The sequence below is a fragment of the Alosa pseudoharengus genome, unplaced genomic scaffold, assembly GCF_046254945.1.
Source record: "Alosa pseudoharengus isolate Yale_2024_CS ecotype anadromous, Long Island Sound unplaced genomic scaffold, YU_APseudo_1.1 YU_APseudo_1.1_scf_22, whole genome shotgun sequence".
NCBI classification, from domain to species: domain Eukaryota; kingdom Metazoa; phylum Chordata; class Actinopteri; order Clupeiformes; family Clupeidae; genus Alosa; species Alosa pseudoharengus.
The window spans coordinates 8,560,949-8,586,523 of NW_027468680.1; the positions used below are offsets into that span (position 1 = coordinate 8,560,949).

Genomic DNA, 25,575 nt, shown 5'->3' on the forward strand with positions numbered 1-25,575 from the left:
ATGACACATAGCCTTTATTGTAAGAATGAAAACAGTTTGGACTAATGTGACTGGGACCAAAATACAAACTTCACAAAAGTAGCCTAGAAAAGTTTTGAAAGTACAAAAAAGGGCTTATGCACTTTTCAGGCGAAAATAATATGGAATGATTTATGACTAGTATAAAAAGTCATGTGGTTCTTCAGCAAAATGCCTATATTGTTAATATTCATATTGAGTTCTCTTTTTTGACCATCAGAAGTCATGCGCAACACTCTGCTGCATAGTCTTCATAGTGTTACTGTCTCTGGTACCTTGCAGGGTTTTTAATTACATAAGCCTATTTGTAGTGAAAAGAATTCTGATTATTCCCATCTGAGATTTTCCTTCATAGGGTAGCCTACAACCGTTTTATCCTCTGAAAAACTAAATTACCAGATGAGATCACTTCTGGTAAACCCGTAAATCTATTATTGATTGGCAATGGCACAGGCTACTTCTGTCACAACTATGTAAGCCAACCAACAGCTACGCCTAAGGCCTGTTTGTGGTTACACTGATTATGATTAAGCACAACAAGAATTCACATAGGCCTACGCATAAAGCTTCATTTGGTTCCTCAGTTTTAGAATTCGTTTTTCTACCAATAGCATATAGCAAACAGACTAAACTCATACAACTGAACATTACACCAGTGATTAGAGTGGGTAAAGCTATAGTTTTAAAAGTTCTGTCCCTTCTGCCATTGCTGTACTCAACAAACTAATTCAGTGTCCTGATAAATTATCTAGCGTAATTCATGTCTATAATATTTCTGCTATACCCATGTTCTGTGATGGGACTAAATCTGTATGCCTGTCTGTTGGGCTATGTCATGTGATTTGCTGTTCTGTAAGCGTTTGTCTGATCTGTTTGCACTTGAGTTAGAGTAGAGAATTAGCCCCAATGTGCTATGGGGTGTTCTGACTATCTTTTGTTTACAATTAACATGACAAGACCAGTGAAAACAATTATCCCTGTGGGATAATAAAGACTATCTATTTAACATTTTGTATAACACATGAATGAAGTATAATTGAATAAATGAAAAAGAGTTTTGACCACAAGTGGCAAAATATTGGGGCATCTGGTGGCAACCCGCCAGTGGACTGTAGAAAAACCGATGAGCAAAACGCCAGCGGACTGCCAAATCTGCCCCCAGTGGGCCGACAGTGATCTGCCAGCCTCTTATCTGGGAAGTGACCAATTCAGTAATGTAGAAGAGGGTGCGCACATCTGAATGTTAAAAAGTAGGTGCTGGACTCAAAAAGCGACAATAAAAATGGCAAAAAAAGTCTGCACACTAGAGCTCCAATAATTTTATCTATTTATTCACCACATGTGACATTTCGGGACACACTGCCCTTCCTCAGACATCCAAGTGACCAATTCAGCTCACAAATTGAGAGGCCTGGTGGATTTTAAAAACCTGTCTCTGTTATGTCTACCAATCCAGGGCATTATCATGATAAGTCACTTCCTGTTTAACTTCTGATTTTACACAAACAGTAGATGAAGCACAAAGGCCTGCTAGGACAACATCCCACCAAGGTTTCATTTATTCATGGTATTTCATGAATTGCATTGATCTTAAAGCAATGAAGATTTACGAAATAGAAAATACTCGAGATTTTAAATGTAAATGGATGAATTAAAATAGAATGGCACAGAATGGCACATTTCAAATAGACATATAAAGGTGTTAAATTCCTTGTACTATGCAGCGGCCAATCAACAACCAAACCTAAATTATGAGGCAAGATTTAGCAACAATGTATAATTGGCTTGTGGCAAATGCAAATGTGTTGTACCCAGGATCTGTAAAGTCCCTGCTTCACGGTACAACATGTGCTGGCACCAGTGTTGTGCGTGAACGAGTTCAAAAGAACGCGTTCATTGAACACGCTCATTTTTTCGTGAACGTTGAACTGAACGCAACACATTTTTTTAATAAAGAACTTGAACGTGAATTAGTTCACATTATGTGTCATGAACGGCAGACATCACTGTAAATGAACGTTGGAATTTGTTTTCCATTGAAAACTGAGTGGCATTTGTTTTCTCTTTTGAAACGCAACGAGAGAAAGTTCCTCCCTCCTGTATTCTCGCTGGTGCCGCTTAAATCATGTATCACCAGACAGAAATGGTTTTGACATTGTGTGCACAATGCATTGAGGGCAACGTAGTGTCCGGCTGAGAATAGTTGAATAGCACTGGCTTCCGCACAACGTTACCCGTGATGAATTGCAGCAGAGCGGGGTAGGCATAGCAACGCCGAGTAGCAGGCAACGACGAGAGCGCGGAGGGCTGGAGGAGCGAGAGAGAGAGAGAGAGACAGACCAATGACGAGAGTGAGAGAAAGCGCTGCAATTTAAAAAAAAAAGGCTAGTGGAAGTGATGGCACGGAGACTGGTCTGCCTTGTCTGTACTGCTGCAAGTTTCATCACCTGGTAAGAAACCCACAATTGCAGTGTCATGAGCAAATATCTACAATGAGCAGCTTCAAAGAACGTATAGTGATTTCTAGCTCGTAATAATGTGAAAAAAAGTATTTATTTGAATATCTCACGAAAAAAGTAAAATGAACTGAACTTTGAACTAGGTCAGAATTAAAATTAACTTTGAACGTGAACTGTTCACTTTGAGCATGTATGAACTGAACTTGAACTAGTTCAGAAAAGCTGTGAACTGGCACAACACTGGCTGGCACAGAGGCCAATCAACCACCAAGCTTATCTAAAATTACACAACAGGATGCAAGATACAACAACATTACACAATTGGCTGGCGGCAGTCACAAATGCTTTTCCATGTTGTACTCAGGATCCGTAAAGGCTCTCCTTCATGGCACAACATGCAGAAACAAAGCAGAAAAAAAACACATCACCGACAGATTCACTTCAGTGGGGTTATCAAGCAGGCATCTACCTTCGTCAGTGTTTCGTTGAATTAGGCCCACAACACCTCCGAACAGATACCCTGTTTGTGTAACGTTAGCCAGCTGGTACTGTATGTAGCTGTGCAATACGTACATTGTGCAAACCTCCCACCCGACTCCCTATCCGAGGTGCTGCATTTTGCGGGTTCGAGTCCAGGCAAGTGCAAGGCTGAGCCACGTGGTTTAGCACAACACGTAATAATTTGTGCCGTGACCTGGATCAGGAGTGAGGTTTAGAGGGGTGAGTGTAACGGTAGCCAGTACGTAGCTGTGCAGTATGTGCATTGTGTAAAACTCTCTCCCGACACCTTAAGAGTTCTGCTAGTGACAGAGCTAACAGTCTGCGCTTTTAGCTCAATTGCTGGCATGCTCGACTCCCGATCCGAGGTGCTGTGAGTTGGAGTCTGGGGTTGTTCCGTGCGGTTCCACGCAACACATCTGTGCTGAATAATTGAAGCTAAGGCTGGGCATATGTGGTGAAATTTCAGTCTGTTCTTGAGATGTACAAGTTTTTTTTGAGTCTGGCACCGGGCACACAACACATGCATTCCGTTTGTGGAGCATATGCTGCAACAATTAGCTTCTACTATAATCAATAGAACTGGCTGCGGCATGATGTGACATGATAGCGGCAGATAAACCAGGTCTCTAAAACAATTTTTACCCTCCGCAAATGGAAAGCTTCACTTGCGCGCTCAGTGTGGCTCAAGGTTTCTTCCTACAACAGAAGTTTATTTTTCTCTTTTCTCTCTTAGTGCTTGCACTTAGGAATCAATGGTCAAGTTCAAGCTAGTCTCTGGAGAGTGCCTTTAGACTCATTGTCTGCCACCAATATTGATTGGCTGAAATTCTTTGTAAATTCATTTTGATTGATTGATTGATTGAAATTCTTTATTTATGTTATTGTACAAAGGATGTTTCTTATAAAAAAAAAAAGTATAAATAAATAAATAAATAAATAAAATGTCTTTGTACATTATTGGTCAAAATGATAAACAAAGCCAGAGGGCTTATTTCCATTGTGGTCCTTTAAATATGTGGGCTTGGTAGTGTGTGAAAAGAGCAATAAGTAACTTTTGTGAGGTTATGACGCACAAATCACAAATTTCCAGAAATTTCACAAATTTCCATCCTTGAGGCTTTCCAATGTATAACAAGAAATAAAAGTAGAATTTTATTTTTTAATGCAAACACATACAGCTATTCACAGGAACACTTGACTTATTCATATGACTGAAATAGTGTAAATTAAAATGAAATTGATAGTTGAAGTATATTCAACATTGGGTGCATCTTGATAAACATATTGTAATTAAAATATGTGCAGAAATCAATTTTGAACAGGCCTACTGCTGTCTATGTATGTCAATATATTGCCTTACATTATAGACTGCAGGTTTAGAGTAAAGTGTTCCTTCTCTTTCAATCCTGTTTTGCCTTCCTTTGCTCTTATCTGTCTGATTGCACATGTACTGGATTGCATTAAATGCTCTATTTATTTTTTACTTTATTTACTTTGCCAGTACTGGTATTTCCTTCAGGAAATGCAAATCCTATTACTGTAATTGGAGAAGGGTCGGTTTATGTGTTTATGTTTCTGCTAGCTTTGCATGGCATGCCTTCCTCATCATTTCTTCTCAAACTTGGCACAGTTTGAACTTCAGCAGGTGCCACTTTTGCAAACAGGTTTTTTTGTGTGTTTTTTTTACTAATCATTCCGTTTGTGCGTGCAATCTGTCTTCATATCTACACGCATGACCCATGCAGTTCAGCATGTTGCACTGTGAGCATCGCTTGGGGTGATAACATTATTCACCAATCCTACCCCACTGGTCATCGTTGCTATGCCTGACAAACTGTCTTTGTCTTTGTATATGGTGTTCAGCAACGTCACCACTACTACACATACAGTGTCATGATAATTTTTGAACTGTTTGTCTACTTTGGCGCGATGCCTAAAAACACAGAAGTACTTCACACCACTCGGCTCGTGTGTACATGTTGTGGGGAGGAGAGAGGAGAGAGCATGCACCAGTCTTATAGATCCACCGGGGAGTCTGTTAGCTGGAGATAAACGTGTGCACGTGAGCACAACCACCTAGTCTAGTCAATATTGTTCTGTACCACATGTTAGTTGTGTATCTGTCATGTATAGGCCTACATACTTTGCCACAATAACTTTCTTTAAAAGATCACATAGCAATTATTACTCCATTGAATTATTTCTTCATCGTCTTCTTCTTTCCTTTCGTGTGTGTCTGTGTGGACGGTGTTGTTATGACACTCCATTTTATATGGATACTGTCATTGGGATAACTGTACTGCATAAAGCTATATAGCTAGTAACTGTGTGTTTGGACTCGTACAGTTTTCTGCTTTGAGGTCAGCGACATCGCGGTCATCCGCTGTCATAGTGAAAGGTGTGTGTTGTGACGCACACTTGCTATTGCCTCACCTAACCCCCCCCCCCCCCCTCCCAAAAAAGTCTTCACAGGGCTAAACTCGAGCGAAAGAGTGCAAAATATGACAGTATTAACATTAACAGTAATCGTTTATTTATTACTAAGTGAGCCAAATTTAGCATCTCTGCTTCCCTCTCTACCATACATGAGTAGACATGAAAGTCTTTGAAGTGAGAGTTTATTTCAGCCCTGAGAATATTAGTATTTAATACTTGTTTGCACTACTAATCACAAATTGCAGATGTCATATACTGCAATGCTATAATATTTCATCATCCCATGTGTACTGCCACTACTCAGCCCCTCGACCCCTGCTCTCCTCCAAGGAGCGTCGTCTGGCACTCCCCTGCACACACGGCAATCCAGACTATTCTCATCTGTGGTCCCCCAATGGTGGAACAACCTGCAAAGTGCCACCAGAGCAGGGGCGTCCCTCTCTGTCTTCAGAAAGCTCTGGAAGACCCAACTTTTCCCAGCAAACCTCCTCTTTTAACACTTCTAACACACCTAGACCGGCAGACCTAACATGCATTTCCCTCTTATACCTCCTTCTTCTACCACTTTCTCCTCCTTCCACACTTTGACTAGTACTTATAATGTCCGCACTCTTATCCTAGTAATAGTATTGACAAATGCAGTAATAATTCCTTGCTAAGTTCTCCCCTGCACTGTAGCTTGAATGCTGTACTCTTCTGTAAGTCACTTTGGACAAAAACATCTGCTAAATAAATAAATAAGTAAATAAATAAATAAATACATACATTTAAATGCATGCACTACTACTCCTAGTCATACTCCTACTACTACTACACTTTCAAATTCAACAATGTTCTAAACCATTTTCCAGCTATTCTGTTGATGTGCCTGTTGAGTACCATGCTTACGGAATACAGTAGAAAATATCCCAGGAAAGAAGTAATGCGATGAATGCCATTGCCTTTCTAGGTGATTGGAAAATCCAGAAAACGTGTCATGTGACCAGGAAGCATAAAGGGCAGTAAGTAAGTAAAGTAAGTGTCATGTGACAGAAGAGTCAGCACACAGAAACAAGACAGCAGTGGAGTAACAGCACCGGGCTTTATTCAGCCGCTCATTTGATTAGTGGTCCTGCGCACACACACTCCCTCTCACACACCCCCTTGTCTCTTACATGCTCATAGGCACACATACACACACACAGCCTCGCTCTCACACACCCCTCTGTTCGCTCATATAAACACACACACACACACACACACACACACACACACACGGCTACCTGCCAGGGGGCTGCAACTAGTGTCTTGTGACACCAATACGTGCACTAAAGTTTTTGGTGGTTTGTCATGAATTTGGTGGCTTAATCATTAAAGAGCTCTGGTCAATTTCTTATCAGGCTGAGAAGTAACAGATAGAGAGGTAGTCTTTAATGTCACTATGTTCTGCCATGTCTCTCCTTTTCTTGAAAGCTTTTACTTTCTTTCAACTTTCAACAAAGAGCATTTAGATTGTTTATTACAGTTTTTTCCTATTGCTAACACACTAAAATGACATGCATAGCACAATTATTTAAACTGACACGCAGAGAGCAAAACCTCTTCTCAAGTCTCCAAAAGTCTAAACACATTTTCTGCTTTACACACATTTTGCAATTGCAATTTAAATGCACTGAACACGGTTCTCTGCATAAGACACAACAATGTTTGCCATTTCAAAATACTGCCATTCAAAATGACACTACATGAGCTAATTGGTCAATATATGTGCATATGTTGCACTGACTTGTTTGGTGGAAAAAATAATACTGTTTCAAAAGGATGTGTTTGTATCTGCAAATATTTCTATGCATGTGGAAAACTTTCTACAATTTAAACTATTTTAGTATTATGGCAGAGCTTTTCATTATCCCCAACAGTGTAGTTGCTTATACAAAAATCTGGTGAATGAAGTGTGTGCCATGTGGTGCAAATGTTTGGTATTAATAATGCTATATGTTGCAGTGTTTCATTTTGCAGGATATATGAGGTATTTTGCCGTTTGGGTGTGTGGTTTTGTGAATTGTGTGTGGATTTTGATAAAAACCAGCCTAGTTTGCAAAATTGTGTTTTAGCAATTGGAAAAAAACTGTAATCAAACTATCTTTCAGAATAATACTGGTGGTCCATTGGACAATATTTACTTCATATTTGTAGACTACCTCTTTGCCAAAAACACCCAAATGATAACTAATATAACAGATAGAGTCACTTGGTTTGGGGAGACATTGAGCTAGACATAATACCAACACTGTTTTCCATGTAAGCTAATGATTACTGTCATCCCTGGCCTACTTGCTTGGTTGATGTGGTATATCACCATAGTCATCTCATCAGTTGGCAAGGATATCCAAGTTCCAAGTTAACGTGTTTGTGAAATACAGAGTTTAATAAGTAATAAGAGAGAGAGAGAGAGAGAGAGAGAGAGAGAGAGAGAGAGAGAGGGTAAATATGTACATGAGTTCAGGTGTCTGATTTTCTGGACGAGGGGGGTGAAAGTATGTGAAAGACAAATATGAAAGGCCCACAACTTCCAGGATACAGAAATCTTCTGGAGGGAGGAAAAGGAGGTGGGGGGGGGGGGGGTAGAAAAGGGGGAGTGGACTATTGCATCATGTCTCTGAGTGTTGTGGTGAAAGTAGAACACACGGTGAAGATGGAGGGAGAAGAGTGCTAAGCTTCTGTCCTGTTTTCCTTTTAGCTCGGTCATCAGGTGTTTTGTCAGATAAGGATCTCAGCTGAGCCATTTCAACTTTAGTCAGAGAAACTCTTTGCTGATAAGGTCATGACTTAATTGTGTCATAAATGTTTAGCAACTGATATGATAAGGTTTCAAATCACCTGTTTTATATGTTGTCCTAGTTCCTTAGAACCCCCTCATACAAATATTGCTTTCTGATTGGCAACTTTCTTTCTCTTTCTATGCCCTTCAAACCTTTTATGGGTCAAAGATAAAAAATAAATATATATATATATGATATCATACTACCAAGGTAGTTTCTTGCTAACAGTAGTCACTAGGGTTGTTTCTTGTAACAGTATAGTGTTGCTGCTATAAGAGAAATACCATCAAACGGCATCACTGATAATCCTTCCTGTCAATCAAGTCGTCAAAGTTGTCAAAAAATAGTTGTCAAGTTGTCAAAAAATAGTACAACAATATTGAGATTTGCTGGTCAAGTGATGGAGCCTGTCTGAATAACCGAGGTGCTACATGTAGTTCACAAAGGTTTCCTATCAGGGGCGTAAGAATCAAATGAAATACATGCATGTTGACTAAAATGGAACAGAAAATAGCTGGAATATAACATGTCGCATTCAAAGCTTTTTGGAGGCACATGTCCATGTGGATCATCTGTAAAGGAAGAGCTCTTGCAGTACTGGGAAAATATTCCATTCTGTTACTCTTCATTGTCAAACAATGTCAACATCATATTATAAATAGGAAATAACATGCACAATTTATAAGCTATCCTCGGCTAATGAGAGATAACACTTTACCCATATGTTTTTGAACATTGTTGTCTTAGCATTTATTTCGACATTCTCATTATGTAGCATAGCGTTCAGGCAGGCCATAGAGTCTTGCCAGCTTCCCTGAGCGGTCCAGCTGATTGGCCAGCTGTCTGCCCAGCTGGCTGCTCCGCTGATCATCTTCTGCTCTTTAAATGGTGGAGATCATTCAGAACGCCTTATCTAAGCTGCCTTAGGTCCTCCTTCCTTACACCAAACAACTTTGATAAGATTTGGGAAATATTCTTGTCTTTTAACTAATGCCCCCCATTCAAGCTTTACTCAAAATCTAATCTTTCAAGAGGATTTCCTAAATTTTGTCAAAGTTGTTTGGTTTGGTTGTTACCTTCTGCCTGACACTTCTCTGCAAGCCCTTTTTGCAACCCACCTCCACCCCATTTCCTCCTTATACTTCTGACTTATCAATGTTTGTCGTTGATGCTCTATTCTGTACCCTATGGGGGTTTATCTTTGCTGCTCTCCCTGGGCATATCGCCAAATGTAATATTGTGCAAAGGGTGAATAAAAGCTATTTCTTTGACAAAGTGGTCCTGACTGAAGTAGTAGGTCTTACTTTCATTATATATAAGCCCTTGTACTTGCATGTTACTTTGTGGGTTTTAGGATCACTGGTTCACCATTATGCTATTGCAGGTTGTTCATGTGCACAATACTTTTTTGTTCCATATATTCTTATTAATTGTAACATGCATTTGGATTGCATTATATTTTTTAACAAAGGTCCAAACAAACACACCAGAGCGGTAGCTCCCTTCAGCAGGGCCGGTTTTCCCTATACGCACACTATGCAAGTTGCGTATAGGGCCCCGCAAGTTAATGAAGGCCCCCTCCCCTTGAGTCAGTGACAGCTAGTGTCAGCTAGTGACACACAGGTACTGTATACAGTTATAGCAACAGTGTATCATACATTAAGAAGATGAACATGGAATCAAATTAGGATTCAGTGCATGAAAAACGGAAGAAACTTCACCAGGTTGAACAGCAGGAACAGCAGTCGGGTAAACTTGTGTTAGTTAGTTCCATGGTTTGATGTCGACACGCATCTCTCCAGCACGTGTTGCTGACCTAGCCTACAGCAGGCCTACATAACAGGGAAGTGAATCCCCTGATCTGTCTGCGGCTTGCTTACCAGCCTTTCCCAGTCATGGTACTTCACAAAGTAGTGAAAATTGCATGTTCCGTTTTTTGAACGCGGGCGACATTAAAAAAAGAAGAAGAAAAAAAACACTGCATCTTTAAATGCGCTCATGGTAACGTACAGCTCGGGATGAAACTAGCAGTTTTTCAGCAGAAACATGTGAGGACCCGTCGAAACTAATCGGTGATTTCACTCTTCCCATAAATTTTAAAAGACGTAAATAGTTTTACAATATTTCAGTCAAGCTTGTTTTGTGTGTGTGTGTGTGTGTGTGTGTGTGTGTGTGTGTGTGAGTGTGTGTGTGTGTGTGTGAGTGTGTGTGTGTGTGTGAGTGTGTGTGTGTGTGTATGTGTGTATGTGTGTGTGAGTGTGTGTGTGTGTGTGTGTGTGTGTGTGAGGCCATCAGAAGGCATGGCATCTCACCAGCTGCATGAGAAACCATCGGTGTGTGTTCACTGCTGGCTGAGGGAATGGGGGGTGTTAAAAGGGTCTGAAGTGATGGAACGGGCTTTAGAGGTGTTATAGTTGGTTTAGATAGCCTACAACTAAACATATGCAAAATGGAAAGTGGCCTAACATATTACAGTAACTTTGATTCGCTGTGCTGCATGGCCAATAGATGCACGTTGTAAATTAGGCCTACCGGTATATGAAGTATTAAAATTATTGTTTTAAATAAAAAATATTGAAGGGAATCGGGGGAGCCAGTTCAGTAGCTATGTCTTTGGCGAATAGCTTACTACAGACACACAGGTGAAGAACAGTCAGCCTCAGCCAGTAGGCTACTAGCACAACCAGACCCTTATAAAACAATAACTGCATTAGGCTACTTGGTGACAAGTTGTCGTCATTCTGTCTTCCACATTCGTGAAAGGTTTGGTATGAATGTTGAGTCATGTCTCATGAAACAGTCATGAATGCTTTATGTGCAGTTTATGACAGCTGCTATGAATGTGTTATGAACTCACCCGTCAAGTAAAGTGTTACCGGCTACTTCAATTGTCAAACTGCAGATTTCTGAGTATCAAAACTGCAGTTTTGGAGGAAATGTTTACAGTTCTTATGCAGGGAATGCAGTGTTTTGCACACAAAAAAACTGCATTGTACTGCATAGTACTGTAATTTACTACAGAAATACAGAATTTTGGACATGACAATACTAGGCTACTGCACTATAGCCTACTATAAATAAACTGTACTTAAAAAAAACTGCAGTAATTTTTTGTAAGGGAATATGTACAGCAAGCATCAAAAGCAAACAGCCCAGACCATAAAACTGGGCATTTACAGCTGTGAAGGTCCTATATTTGGTGACATCTAAACTGGGGTGAGATGATTGTATTGGGAGCACTGAGGTGTCAGATAATATATAAAAAATGGTTACATTTTGGCCCTCATATAGGAGGGCCCCTTAGCAGGTTTCGCCTAGGGCCCCATGGAGGTCTGAACCGGCCCTGCCCTTCAGTATTCCCAGAGAAACTCCACACAGGGTTTTGTTTTTGTTTGGGGGACAGGCTGCCCCCACTTTGTTTGTTTCCAGTTTTCAGACCCTGGGCTGCCTACAGAGACCGGATTTTTTTTACAATGTACTCACGGAACGGGCTGCTAGTGGATTGTAAGGAGATGATTGCTGAATGTAAAAAAACAATGTTATGGGCTTGAAATTGCGTATGATCGCTGACTGTACCTTTAACAGTTTGAGAACAAAGTATTGGCATTACTAGCAGATACTGTATACACACACACACACACACACATACACACAGACACACCTACACAAGAAGCATCCAAGGCATACCACTAAGTTACAGTTGACTGAGACATACTGCACTTATAAATGTAAACACACGGCTCACCACACGATCAGTATCATGCAGCCAGTGCAGAGACACAGTTCTCCCTCTCCCTCTCTCTTCACACTCAACACTCAAACCATGCCAACCCATGGCAGAAACAAGGTATATAAGTATAAGTATATATACTTTTTTGATCCAGTGAGGGAAATTTGGTCTCTGCATTTAACCCAATCGGTGAATTAGTGAAACACAAACAGCACACAGTGAGGTGAAGCACACACTAATCTCGGCACAGTGAGCTGCCTGCTACAACGGCGGCGCTCAGGGAGCAGTGAGGGGTTAGGTGCCTTGCTCAAGGGCACTTCAGCCGCGGCCCACTGGTCAGGGCTCGAACCAGCAACCCTCCGGTTACAAGTCCAGAGTGCTAACCAGTGGGCCACGGCTGCCCATAAACATGTCTAGAGAACCTTTCACAAGTGATCATCTGTAAAAAGATTCCTTAATTTTGAACAACTGATCCCAACTTTATCTATATGGTCAGCTGTAGAATTGTGAAGTTTGGGCCAACATTGTACATTCTGCTGAGCCAATTTATATGTAACAAAGGGAATTCATAATGTAACACTACAGGTAATTGAATCCATAAATGTGAACAAAATGTTTTGAATTCATATTCGGAGTGTCTATTTACACCCCTGGTACGAATAGTTTTGATTGCAACAATTAGCTAGTTCATGCACCAGGGTGTAAATAGCATACAGTACTATAAACACCAGGGTACGAATAGCATCCACTTCTAACTGTACATTGATGCAAACAGCATACCTTATTCAGAGGTGTCTATTACACAGCTGAGCTATTCACACCCTGTTACATAACAACAAAAAAACATGTTGCTTGTTTTAAAAAATATATATATATATATTACATTGTGTGATCAATATGCCACAATAAATGCACAGGGGTGCAAATAGCATATACTAAATTTTGTACCAGACGGGGTATTAATAGAACACATTGCTGTGTGCACCGGGGTACGAATAGCATACATTGATATTTGTACCAGACGGGTACTAATAGAACACATTGCTGTGTGCACCGGGGTACGAATAGCATACATTGATATTTGTACCAGACGGGGTACTAATAGGACACATTGCTGTGTGCACCGGGGTACGAATAGAATTCATTTCTTATTGCACCAGCCGGGTACGAATAGCATACACTGCTAATTGTACCAGGGGTGCAAATAGCCTTACCCATTCACTCAATTTTTTTTACTCAATTTAACAGTAAACATATTTGAAATTATTGCCCCCTACTGACAGCACTGCCATTGTCAGTTTCATTGCAACATTTCTCCCATTTCTCTTTTTGATGAGTGATTTTCTCCACAACAAGAAATCACAGCTGAGACTCAACTTCATTCACCATTCCGCTGTGGTGGAATGACATAACTACTGCTGTCCATTTCAGTACAAGCCATCGGCACAATAAAGTGTATCTGATACATTTTTCAACAGCATTTTATATTTTCATTTATTAATTTACTTTTTGTTATTTCTATAAAACTATAAACTATAGAATTGTTATATTGTTATTGTTATATTGGACCATAGGCTACCTACCCAAAAAACAATAAATCAAGAAGCCCATGAATTCCGATTCAAGAATAGTAGTCGTAACCCACAGAATGAAAAAACATGATTACTGTGAGTCCTGAACAGTGCATTTATTTCACACAAAAATGTTGCCGTGGAAATGCACAGATTTATGTTTTTTTATGTATTCAACTATGTTGCTGTCCACACAAAGTAAGATTAGTTAACCTTTTTTCGTCACCTTTCCAATTACAGTAAAGGAAGAAAATAGCCTTCACACAGATGGGCAAGAAAATGATTATGATATATTGTATATATTGTATTGATTATTGACTGATTTTTTTTAATGACATTAAAACATTTTGGATATATGAACTCAATTCAACTCCTATTGTAATATAATCAATTATACATTTTACTGGTGTTATATCAGATCTTCATACTTACACAGTTTGATGGTTGTTATATTTCCAAGAACATCATGCCTATTTAGGGTGCAAAGGGAATTCCCATTTGTGCTATTCATATAATCTGTTAGTTTTGAATGGTTGTGTTTTTAGTCTGTTGCACGTTACATACTGTAACATGTTACTGTGACAGATTTATATTTTGTCACAACAATAGTTTTCCATGTGTCAATCACTGGAAAACAAAATTAATGTTTACTTGAGATGTCCCCCTGAAGACATGTTTATTTTGACTCCGGTCATTACATGATTATGCAAGTACACCATGGTAAGCTATAAAAGACTAAATTTATTGTATATCTTGATATAGAAATATTATGACAAAAGTATCTATTTAGTCTTAAAAAGGCTAAACTATGTTTGGCCCACTATGTCATTCTCCATACTGTTTACCCCAGAGTTAGATACCCTTTTCTTCTCTGTGCATGCAATAACCCAATCTGACATTATTAACCTATTTGTCTATTTTACCATAATTCACTGGAAGTGGATTACACCAGTTAGTCTTTAGCTCCCTTTTAGCCATAGGCTAGCTATAGGCTAACTGGCGGAATCAGTGAGGAGAAGGGTATGTATCGTTTTGTCTAACTAGGGTGAACAGCAAGCTAATTTCCCCAAAAGTTGGCGCGTTCCTTTAAAGCAATTAGCAAGCTGCACTTGTGGCCTTTCTATTTGTTGCTCTACAACCTACAAAACTAGACTTTATTCTTGCACTGTTGCACTGTTGGACTTACTTATTTGCACCATACCGTAGAGCACCTTACAATGCATATGGAACAACAGGCTCAGTCCCTGCTTTATCATTGCAAGAGCCTCATGCTTGATCATCCGACCTTAAGCACACTATGTGGATATTTGATTTAGTTTTTTTTTTAGTATTTAGTATTTTAGTATTTTTTTTGTCTTCTACTGTCTCTATCGTGCAGTGGAGTTTTTTATATTTATATACTTATATTACTTTTTCTGCTGTAAGTGCATGTTGTGTGTGATGTCTGTATGAGACCTTGAATTTCCCCTTTGGGATCAAGTAGGCCTATCTATCTATCTATCTATCTATCTATCTATCTATCTATTTATCTAAACCACTCTCAAACAATAGACTGTTATCCCAAAGGAGATCTCCATTGCATTTTCTAGATTTATACTGTCACTTAGGACTTTTTTTCTGGTGCCTGGGTCTGTTCCTGCTGGCTGCCCTGTGATGATGAAGATATATCCTCCCGCTTCTCTTTCATGTAGCCATTAAATCGTTCAAGGAGTTCAATGCTGTGGTTGATGAGAAGGGCAAGCCACGCGAGGCCAAAGAATATCCAGGCTCCCATGATGGCTCCGTACCACTCTGGGTAATAGCGGTCAGGATTGTTATCTGAAAGAAAGGGAGAAAAGTGGTTGTTATAATAGCTTTGCAAATCTTGACTTAACTTTCAGCTACTGATTGTAACTTCAAATTGCTGTGTATGTCTACATTCGGGACCAGGCATAAACTGTAAACCTGACGATAGGCTAAATGGAGCAACTTTTTGAGCATTGTTGGGCAATGCTTTTCATTATTGTGGTTCTGGCATGTTCCCATTGATATTGGGCAACAAGTTATTTTCTGGATAACTTTACTCATCAGTTGGCAAATCATAATGATCATCCAATCAGGATAAATGGAACTGGTTATGTGGTTGCCCTAGCCTAGAAATCTAGATGCACCCTAGCGGCAGCAAATTACATTTGCTTCCAGGGCTAGTCTAGCAACTCTCCGTTGGCTTGTGAGCTCGAAAAATTAAACTTCTATCAGGCCAATCAAATCGTGTATAGAGTCGTTAGGCGGGCTTAACATAATGATTGATGGCAGAGTTGCAACGGTTTGGCTTGAATTCCCTGCTACTTGAAAATAAAGAAGACGGATGTTGCTGTTGGCCAACAGTGTGACACGAGTTAAGCTTGTTTTAAGTTGGCAAAAGTTTGAACTAGCCAACTAGCTCCGCTAGTGGGAAAACGCATGGGACTCAGCGCTGTCCTATTGCGTGCAGAGGGAATTTGAAAGACAACCGATTATCCTGCCCCTCAGACTGAGCACTGCAAACGGTGAGTGCCCAGATCCTACATTTTAATGTGGGTCTGGCTCGTCAGGCTATGGTTGCCCAGCAACATTGCTCAAAAAGTTGCCCCGTGTTATCATCATCACCTTAAAGGAATGTTCTGGAGCAAAAACCACCTAGGAGGGCTAACAGGTTCAAAATGTTGTTTGAGAGCATAATTACCTAAATTGCTGGAGTTTTGAGCAAGCACATCGTTTGCTTTAACACCAAATTGTTTTACAGTGTAAGTGAACTGGGCATACACTCACGTCAAAAACAAACTATTTTACACCACTGACAATGTTCAAAATAAAATGACACTTCTGTGGTAGAGTGGTGAGGTTTGTCTGTAGAAGTGTCATTCTATTTTGAACATTGTCAGTGGTGAAAAATATAGTTCTATGCCCTAGGCACTTGCATTGTAAGACAATTTAGTGTTAATGCAAACAACATTCTTGCTCAAAACTCCACCAATTTAAGTAATTATGCTCTCAAACAACATTTTGAACCTGTTAGCTTCTGAAAATAGACCCTAGGTTGTTTTTGGTCCGGAACATTCCTTTAAGACACTGATTATGCATCTAAGCCTGTTCATCATTTAAATAATAGGCTGTGAATGATGAAATTAGTTCAACTCACCAGCAACATAGTCTCCAAAGCCAATGGTGCTGAGAGTGATGAAACAGTAGTACACTGCTTCGGCATAAGACCAATCTTCATACTGCTGAATAACCATCACAGGTGCCACAAAATACAACACTGCCAAAGTGGCAAATGAGAGACTGTGGACTAGCACCCGCACACACCTCTGTGGGAAATTAAGGACATGTTCTTAAGATTCAGGCAAAAAATGAACTGTATTTTGGTAAATGGTAGCCTGTTTTCAAATTTATATATATATTATATATATATAAAGATCAATAGAGTTATGAATAAACAAATGAGAACTACTAAGCTCACTTTGCGGTTGGTCTTCTTCTCAATGAAGTCACAAAGTCTTCTCTCAATGGACAGCATGTATTTGCCAACTTTGTTGAGGACCACCACGTTAAGAGGTATCCCCACCAAAGCAAAAAAAACACAGAAGATCTGTCCATACATAGTGTTGGGACTGATATTTCCATAACCTATGATATGAGCATAATGAAAACAATGATGATTATGAGAATCACTGTGGTAAAGAAACTTTGGTAACATTTTACTTGACAGTATCGACATAAGAGTGTCATGAGTGACATATGAACCCTAACCCTAATCCTAATTTCTAACCTAATCCTAACCCTAATCCTAACTTCTAACTCTAACCCTAACCTAATCCTAACCCTAAACCTAACTTGTTATGACAAAAACCGAATGTCACTTAATAACAGAAGCGTTATGTCATAAACGTTCATGACAGTGTCATGTCACTCTTATGTCGATACTGTCAAGTAAAATGTAACCAAAACTTTAAAGAAAATTCGGTAACACTTTACTTGACGGGTGAGTTCATAACACATTCATAGCAGCTGTCATAAACTGCACATAAAGCATTCATGACTGTTTCATGAGACATGACTCAACATTCATACCAAACCTTTCATGAATGTGGAAGACAGAATGACAACAACTTGTCAAAATAAAAGTCCAACAAGTCCATCGCAAAGCAGCATTGCCATTTTTGTTCCAAATCTCTTACCTGATCACATCACATCTGAGTCAACAGGCTACTCCAGTGCCAAAAAGTCAGAACATGGTCAAGCAAATAATTTTTGTTTCATAAAAATGTATTTGTTTTATGATGTAACCTTTGCAGATGATTTCTCATTTTTTGCTACTGAATGTCCAACCGCTCCAGGTTACACAAATACGGGTCAGCTAAATGTAGGCTAGTTTACCTCCCAGTGTTAAACTCTGTGATTTTGAATACTTCACAACTTGTATATTAAAGTGACATTTGATGTAGACTTCATAAGATATTCATGAAATATTTACAAAGGCTGGAGTGATTCAATTAATGGTTTCCAGGTTACACAAATAGGGAAAGGAACAAAAACGGCAATGCTGCCTTGCGATTGTTGGACTTCGATCTGTCTTCCACATTCATGAAAGGTTTGGTATGAATGTTGAGTCATGTCTCATGAAACAGTCATGAATGCTTTATGTGCAGTTTATGACAGCTGCTATGAATGTGTTATGAACTCACCCGTCAAGTAAAGTGTTAACGAAAATTCAAGTATGTGGGATGAACTTTAAGTACTGTACCCATAATTTCCCAACTTCTAAACAAGGTTTTTGATTTTGCAAAATGTCTTCAGCTATGAGGTTAATACATGGGGGCGGGCTATATAGGAATGAATTTGTTCTCTTCATTCTTCTTTATGATTAAAGCACAATCTGATTGTGATTCATTGGGCTATTGGGCACTGTGGTTAATACACAATGTGGCTAATACACAGGAAAATATTGTATATTCAGGTGTAGTTCAAGTTTGTGTGTACAAAATTAATCCATCATAAAGACATTTTACCGATTGTGGTGACAACAGTGGCAGCAAAGACCGAGGAGCTTGTAAACTTCCAGAAGCCATCAGCGGTGGAGTTGCTCTTCAGACTAAGACCATACTTAGATGCTGACTGGATTAACTAAGCCCAAAACATAAAAAAGAAAACATATATTTTATTGTCCTGTGATTGTTGAAGCTTTAATGGGGCTATGTAGGATTTACGTTTAAATGAATAGGCTACTACTGTGTCCACAACGGCACTTTTATATTGACTTGCATGCATTCAATAGCCTATACAGCATTAGAAGATTTCATAATACTGTATATAATACATATTCAGAGAATCTGTGTTAACAAGGAACAGGGCTGAAAAACAATATTGGATGGCTGTGATCTTTGGGGCCTCAGATGGCACTGCATTATAAAACAGACCTGTTTCTGAGAAAGTTATTGTATTGGCTCAGGAAGACTTCAGAGAACAATTTTCCTTGAACACAATTTGATACTTCATCCAGAAATGCTGGTTAAAATTATAAAGAACAAACCATATTTAGACATGATACAGAAATGCCATCATGTTAGCTGTGCCTGAGCTCATTTAAGATGGACTGAGGCAAAGAGAAAACTGTCCAGTGGTTAGACCAATCAAAATTCTTTTTGCAAATCATGGACTCTGTATCCTCCAGGCTAAAGAGGATATGGACCATCCAACTTGTTGTTAGTGCACAATTCAAAAGACAGCATTGATTATATCAGGGTTCACTGGCAATGGCAGCTTGCACATCTGAAAAGGAACAATTAACAATTTTAAAAACAAATGCTGTCATCCAAAAACTTATTTTTCAGAGAACATTTTGAATATTTCATAAGAAACAGTTCCTAACTACATTCTGCATATATTACAACAGTATGGCTCAATAAGAGTTTAGGTGCTTAAATGGCCAGCCTGCAGTTCAGAGTAGATGCATCATGGAATGATTTTTAAGACTGTCCAGCAGCTGAAATCCTATCAGGCAAGAGTGTGACAGCATTTTATTCTCAAAACCATATTCTCACAGCCACTGGTCTCAGCTCAGTTCCAAAATGTTTACAGACTGTTGTCTGTTTACATCTACAGAAGAAGATGTAAAGCAACACAATAGTAAACATGTAGCCTGGTTTCACTTCATGAAGAGTCTTGCCCCTCAAGATTGGGAAACATTACCAACCTTAGCATCATAAAGGGCATAGACTTTGCATTAACTTTGAAATCATATAACCAAGCACATTGATCAGGGATTCCTAACGTTGCTTCCTACTTTGCCTAACCTTTAAACATTGATAATAAACTGCATAGACAGTCAGGAAACAATTAATTTAGGCCTACCTTTGCTGTGCATAAATTTACATTCTTCTGACTGTAATTCTTTGACGTTTGCAGGCGTTTCTACTATTTACCACAGCCACTTTCGATTTCTATTGATGTGTTGTCTAGAACAGTGTTTCTCAAAGTGTGGTCCGGGGACCACTGGTGGTCCGCAAGCCACCCCAAGTGGTCCGCAAGCAGACGTGGTAAAATATAATATAGATGAGTTGTTTGCAACATTGATCCAACTTGTATGTAAATCCAAACAGTTCTGCAACACTGCTTATGTAAGCTATGCCAGTTTAAATCATATGAATCCTCTGACACAATAAGCAAGGTGCAAAGACAATAAGCAAGGTGGTTCGGTGAGTAGGTCTGTTGTGTAATACACTGTTGAAATCTTTTTTTTTAGCTAGGTGGTCCGTGAGGGTATTTTTTTTGGTTATGTGGTCCTTGGTCTGAAAAAGTTTGAGAAACACTGGTCTAGAACATGCCTAGATAAACAAAAACCTGCTAGGCCTGATAATACATAAATACAATACTATTGGTCAGCTATAACCAAACCGTTCAGTGTTTTTCAACCTTTTTTGTGCCACGGCACACTTTTGACACTTGAATGTCACACAAAACACTAACATCCTGTGTGAAGAACAAAATAAACATAGGCTACCATAGCCTAAAATTTTAATACACAGATATGGCCTTATTATGGCTGCAAGACCTGCTCAATAAAACAAGCGCCCTCTGTTTCATTTGTAGGTGACTATATCTAATTTAATTGTTGTTATGAACTGGATATGTGATGATTCTGTGAATACTACCCAGATTTAATTGAATTAAATATTTCAGGTGGTCACTACTAATGTTTGTGTGTTTTGTGAAAACCCTATGCCATAACTAAAATAAATTAGTTGATTGTACTATTTAAGTGAAATATAGGCAGAGGAGGGGTCTAGCACTAATAAAAAGTCTGCCCATCAACCGTTCCTCCTGCTTCTCCTCAGTCCACACGAGACATGAATGACTCCATGCATCTTGCTGCTGTGACAAATAGGCTACATTTAAAGGAACACGCCACCCAATGTCAGTAGTAATATATGTTCTTACCTTAACTTTCACGAGTTGAGTCATACCTCTCCCGTGTCCGTACGTGCACTCAAACGCTCTGGTGCGCGGCTGGACTGTGTTAGCATGTTGCTATGCTAGCGGGCTTTGACGGCAACTAAGTGTAGAAGTAATCAAAAACATCCACGTTTTACCGACTTAAATACAGTTGCACGAGTAGTTGATAGAAATGCTACGGCCACGCAACGTGAAACGTGGCGATTTTCCAAGCGAATAAACCGGAGAACTACAATGTGTGGCGCAATAGCACTTGGGAGTACTTCGACCTAGCGTAGTAGTATTGTTAACACCTAATTGTAGATCCTATCCACCACAGAGTTTAGAATCCATGCTGGATCGACCCTCAGCCTCTCCCTCCCCTCTGAGCGAGAGAGAGGCACACACACTAGAGATGCGCTGATGGGCTATTATTTCAACCATAACTGCATAGCAAAACGTATAATCCATCAGCCATCCATCAACACCAAAGTTTTTTGACCAATTTTCGAAACGGCACCCGCCCACCATCCGCTGGTTGTTTTAATGTAGGGGAGAACTGGTACAATTGTAACAGCGGTACAAATGTAACAGTGTTTAATTCTCAAGATATGGTGTAGCTACGGAAACGTAAACAGACACATATCATGTAATTGTGTATAATCTTACAGCCATCCAAATATGAATGGTCTACTATAAATATGACCAGAGATATTAAGCAAAAAGGTGCAAAATTCAAGCATCGCAATTTATTTATTTTTAACCGCAACTGTTTGTTTAAGTTTGCTTTGTGAAATTTGAGCGTGTGGACTTCAATCACATGTCATTCATATCTTCAGTCCCTCTGTTTCAAGTTAACATGAGTCCTATTTGATTTATGTAGTCACAGCACATGCAATTAAATGAAAATAAAAACATGACCTGTGCGGGTCAGTTGTAACACCAGTCTCTATGGCAAGATGAACTGATTTTATCGAGAATGCACGAACATTCTCATTGCGTTATGGATTATGATTTTTGTGCCGCCATCACCCAATTAAAGTTAACACAGCAACTTGAAATATCACTGTTGGACCAAATGCTTCAGACATGTAAGAAATAAGCAGTTTATCAACTATATTTACTGGTTTTATCAAGTGGATATGGCCAAAATAAGCATATTTAAAGGTTATTGTGAGCTAGCATAACACCGTAATATGGTCTGCAATGGCTAATCAATAATGCAATAAATTAGCTTTAACAGTCATACATTTGGACTTTTTTTCTTGATTTTATATGAAAACAGATGCTCTTTGTTTAACACAGCACTGTTTTGTGTTAAAATATGTTATAGGATTCACGATTTTAGTGTTACATTCATGACGCTACTGTTACAACTGTACCGCACTTTTTTATGGCTGTTAAGTTAAATTATTGACAAACTATAACATCTTTTTTAAATTCTGTTTCAACTTTCATGGAGTAGACATGTACGACTCTGTTCTGGTCAAATTTCACAACTCTCAAGTCTATCGTCTTTGTGTAAATCGAGTTTGAATTGGAAAAATAAAAAAGTGTTACAATTGTGCCGGTTCTCCCCTAGGCTATATGGGTGATGCAGCGCTGCTGACGTGAGGCTAGAAAGCCCTTGCCTGTTCTAGGAAGACTGATCCAATGCAGCAAATATATTAAAAGGCTAAAGTCGTACATTGGCTATGTTGTAGCCTATCCCCAGAATATCAGCAGCAAACTCAGTCTCTGTCTCGCAAAACAGTCTCCAAATAAAACGCACATCGGCCTGTTGCCTTTTCTGCCAGCTTGTGAAAATATATCGTCCAAAATGCTTGATTGCATTGCATTCTCCACATTTTTAGCTACATTTTCATGTACCACATCAGCATTTTTGTTCAGTGAATCTTTTGTAAATTGCTTGGATAGGCTACAACATAGCCAATGTACGACTTTAGCCTTTTAATATATTTGCTGCATTGGATCAGTCTTCCTAGAACAGGCAAGGGCTTTCTAGCCTCACGTCAGCAGCGCATCACCCCCTACATTAAAACAACCAGCGGATGGTGGGCGGGTGCCGTTTCGAAGATTGGTCAAAAAACTTTGGTGTTGATGGATGGCTGATGGATGATAAGTTTTGCTATGCAGTTATGGTTGAAATAATAGCCCATCAGCGCATCTCTAGTGTGTGTGCCTCTCTCTCGCTCAGAGGGGAGGGAGAGGCTGAGGGTCGATCCAGCATGGATTCTAAACTCTGTGGTGGATAGGATCTACAATTAGGTGTTAACAATACTACGCTAGGTCGAAGTACTCCCAAGTGCTATTGCGCCACACATTGTAGTTCTCCGGTTTATTCGCTTGGAAAATCGCCACTTTTCATGTTGCGTGGCCGTAGCATTTCTATCAACTACTCGTGCAACTGTATTTAAGTCGGTAAAACGTGGATGTTTTTGATTACTTCTACGCTTAGTTGCCGTCAAAGCCCGCTAGCATAGCAACATGCTAACACAGTCCAGCCGCGCACCAGAGCGTTTGAGTGCACGTACGGACACGGGAGAGGTATGACTCAACTCGTGAAAGTTAAGGTAAGAACATATATTACTACTGACATTGGGTGGCGTGTTCCTTTAATGGTGGGTGAACTTTCTGATGAACTTGGTGAAAAATGAAAATTCTGATGAAATAACCCAAAATTATGTTCAGTTTGACAGGTAGTTAGCTAAATGTTTGTTTATATGATTAACTCAACCTGACACAACTAAGGTAAAGTTAGCTTCGTTGTTAGCATGCTAGTAGATAGTCTTTCGGACAGTTAGGTCATGGTAGCTACTTTAGTATTCCAATGGGTGTGTATGGCAGATTATAACAATATCACATATGTTTTCGTGTAAATATACTTGTCTTGGTGCTACTGCAACTTCTGAAACAATCATTTAAGTGAACTAAAGATTTTGAGTAAAGACTACTAATGTAAGCTTAATTTGTCTACAGCATGAACATAAGGTTATTAGTTGACCCAACTAATTAGTTTTATGTTTTGTAAAAACTAGAATGGTTTAAGGCAATCGGTTTCCACGCAATTTTCTAGTAATGGCAACTAGTTCGGGTTTAGAGTGTGGATATGGGGCCCCCGTTGTACAATGCCTGCATACCACAAATAGTGCAATCATACAATCAATGAGAGCATGTGGTTATAAATTCTTTGATGCAACAGTTGCTTTTCTGGACCAGTGAGTGACATTTGGGTCATTTTCTGCGGCACACCTGATGATCTCTCACGACACACTAGTGTGCCCCGGCACAGTGGTTGAAAAACACTGCATTAATTAACTTCAGTCTAGCTCTGAATGCATTTATCTTAATCTGTGTCTAACAGTGTGCATGCAGGTTTTTCACTGTGTGCAATGTACAATGTGTCTGTATTTTATACTAGCTTCGTCAGGCTTCAGATGATATATAAAATGTATGTCTGCACCGAATTAAAACCAACAAGTACAGTATATATAGAAAACAAATACAAAAAAACAATACAATTGAATAATTTTGCCTTCAACTATTCAGTACACCAACTGGAGCTATTCCTTTGTAGAAGATTCTTCACAAACACACACACTCTCATGCACACACAAAACTTTTCTGAAGGTTTCAAGCTGTGCTACAATTTGAAATGTCTCATAAACGTGTTAGAATGGAATGGAAATATTGACACAGTCCATTTCATAGCTGCTTGTTCATAGCTGTGTCCAAGGTCAGCAGAGTTGTGCATACATATGACGAGAATTGGTTTGTGCTCATTCCTTACAACAGTTTCGTAACTTTGTTTTGACCAGCCCATATTCCTCAATGCTGAAGGGAATTATGTCATCAAAGAATTTCCACATACATCACAAATTCAGACCTTCATTATTTTTCCACCTCAAAGCACTTTTAGCAGTCTGATGCTATATCTCCACAAATTAATCTAATCTTCCCCCTGAGAAGTTAAAACATTTTCTTGGTAAACATCTTAAATATAGAAAGCATGAACATTTTCATGAACAACATCCATGTTCTATGTTGATAAGTTGGTCCCCATTCTGTATTTTCATTCCACCGCTTCAATTTAAGTTTCTCTCATATTATGATGCTAAAAGGTTATATAATCCTTCCTCAACTTCAACTTTTCAACTTCAAACACCATATTTCACTTCTGTCTCTCTTAATCTGTGTCTATCTCGGCATGTCCTTAATCACACTTGCTATTTCTCCCAGCTATTTACCAGGACCTGCAGCCAGGTTACAGGCAGCTACAGTGATACCCTCTGGGTGCATGTCATGAGTGTAGCACTGTAGCTGCCTGACTGTTCTAGCTGTTGGTTTCAGCCTCGAGATAGTGAGCACCAATTATTTTTGTTTCCCCTCCATCTCCGTGTCCTCACCTGACCCACTTCCTCAAGGCCCTGGATGTCCAAGCAGGTGAGTCTCTGCAGCAGTCTGCTCTTCTGTTTTCTGAGCAGAACTTGGTTCTGTTCCACCAGTTCCCCCTCCAGTCTCCAGAACACTGCTCCACCAATCAACACATACGCCACATACACCACACCCAGCAGAAGGATGGAGGGTAACCTAGGCACAAACTCCAT

General features: G+C 39.5%; 1 protein-coding gene across 1 annotated transcript; it reads right to left on the bottom strand.

Annotated features, from left to right (window-relative positions):
* Positions 1-15,119: 15,119 nt before the first annotated feature.
* On the bottom strand, positions 15,120-25,575 carry LOC143139527 (potassium channel subfamily K member 17-like). Its single transcript, XM_076300110.1, has 5 exons — positions 25,375-25,575; positions 18,547-18,661; positions 16,998-17,164; positions 16,677-16,845; positions 15,120-15,334 (listed from the first exon to the last, which is right to left on the bottom strand). Exons 1-5 carry the CDS (start codon positions 25,573-25,575, stop codon positions 15,120-15,122), a joined length of 867 nt encoding a protein of 288 aa, XP_076156225.1.